Here is a 1,879-nt window from a genome sequence, read left to right on the forward strand (position 1 = left end):
CAGCCTGGTCTACAGAGTGAGTTCCAAGACAGCTAGGACTGTTGCACAGAGAAACCCTGTCTTGGGGAGGGGGGTGAGGGGGGAAATCCTAACTGTTGCCTGAGACAGAGACACTAGATTTTGTAGTCTTTTCCTTTGAAGTCATTCATCCTCCTTGGAAGATACCTGCAAAACTGGGTTGTTATATGTTCTCTCTCTCTCTCTCCCTCCCTCTTCCCTCCTTCCATCCCTTCCTCCCTCCTCACCCTTCCCTCCGTTCCTTTCTTTCCAGACTAGCTCTCCTGATAGTTAGGTCTCAAACCCTGGAGAAATGACTGAGGTGGTTATTTAACATATCAAGGCAGACTCTGGCTGCCAGGTTCTCTCAGCATCCCCGCTTGTTACAGGGTCCTCCTGGCCAGCCTGTGCCGCCTCCTATGCTAAACTTCTCCAGCCCAGGGACTGAGCTGGCCACTCTTGGTACCTGCACAGATTCCCACCAGCACTCGAGAGAAGATGATCAGCTCAAAAGCCCGGGCCACTTTGCTGACCCCCATCAGGATGGCAGGGGTGATAGCGAAGACATTGTTGATCAGCAGGGTTCCTTTTCTGCAAGATAGCAGGGGACAGGGGTGACCAGCACAGGTTTTTCACATCAAACCCAGTGTTCCAGGCTGTTCCCTGCAAAGGACCTACACTGTGCCTGAGGAGGGCTGGGCCCCGGAGTGTCCCCCAAGGTCGTGCGTGTGCAGCGATCCCTGCCCCTCAGGGCCTTCAGATGACTGGGTCGTTGGAGGGGTACTCCTCCTGACGGGACTAGCGCTCTTATAACACATGATGCTCTCTCCACGTTTACTGAAGAAAGCTCAAGCTGACCAAGAATGGAAGAGCAGTAAAGGAAGTGTGTGTCAAAGTTCTAGGAGCAGAGGGCTCACTAGCAGGAGGGGGCGGTGTGTTTCCAACAGGGCAGCTGCCCTGGGTTCGAGCTTGAGGGGGCTGGGGGTAGTCAAGCCCACTGGTGATGTCTAGCATCTCTGATGCTGGTCAGGGATGTTGACCAGATAGATTCCCATAACAGATGGGATGCAGAATGAGACTAGATGATCCACGAAACCCAATGGTCTGTAAAGGCGGGAGGGGAGGTCTGTAAAGTAGCACCAAGCTGGGTGCCTGCCCTTCAGGCCCCAGAAGCCACCTTTTGTGGCTTGCTTGCTTTAGTTTCTTTGAAATAGGGCCTCCTGTATCCCCGACCTGCCTTAGATTTGCTTTGTAGCTAGTGCTCTGGCCTCTGCCTCCAGAGGGCTACATTACAACTGTGTCTGGCCACACCCCTCCAGGGGCTGCTAATGGTGCCCCAGCTCAGACCTGTTTGGGGGCCCAGCTCCTGACTGTTGTAGGTGCAGCAGGGCTGATAGGGTCCTAATGAAAATGTCCTCTGGTAGTCAACACACAGACGTGTACTCTGGATTTCTCTGGCCGCTTTTCTCTCTAGCCATAGCCCGCAGCTTCCCCCTGGAGCCTCTGAAGACCCAGAAGGATAAACAGCACATAGCAGTCCTATATTCCTGATCCCCAAGAAGTCTGCGGGCCTCAGGGAGGCTGGGGCTGATGGGCCCCTTCTAGGCAGGCTGACTCCACTCCACCTCCTGGTTTCTCATGGGTGTGATCTTAGCTCCTGGGAGGCTGAGGCAGGTGGATCTCTGTGAGTGACAGGCCAGCCTGGTCTACAGAGTGAGACACTATCTCAAAACAAAACAAAAGGTTTTTGGGTTTTTTTTTTTGTTTTGTTTTGTTTTGTTTGGTTTGGTTTGGTTGTTCGAGACAGGGTTTCTCTGTGGCTTTGGAGCCTGTCCTGGAACTAGCTCTTGTAGACCAGGCTGGTCTCGAACTCACAGAGATC

At 53.4% G+C, this 1,879-nt stretch overlaps 1 protein-coding gene across 1 annotated transcript in view; it reads right to left on the minus strand.

The window, feature by feature from the left end:
- Window positions 1-1,879, minus strand: part of LOC101999976 (solute carrier family 2, facilitated glucose transporter member 7) — a 27,590-nt gene that overhangs the window by 18,663 nt on the left and 7,048 nt on the right. Inside the window, exon 4 of the mRNA XM_005353762.1 lies at window positions 464-588. Within this exon, the coding sequence (XP_005353819.1) occupies window positions 464-588 (125 nt within the window). The remainder of the gene's footprint in view (window positions 1-463; window positions 589-1,879) is intronic.

Source organism: Microtus ochrogaster, chromosome 10 (genome assembly GCF_000317375.1).
Source record: "Microtus ochrogaster isolate Prairie Vole_2 chromosome 10, MicOch1.0, whole genome shotgun sequence".
Taxonomy (NCBI): Eukaryota; Metazoa; Chordata; class Mammalia; order Rodentia; family Cricetidae; genus Microtus; species Microtus ochrogaster.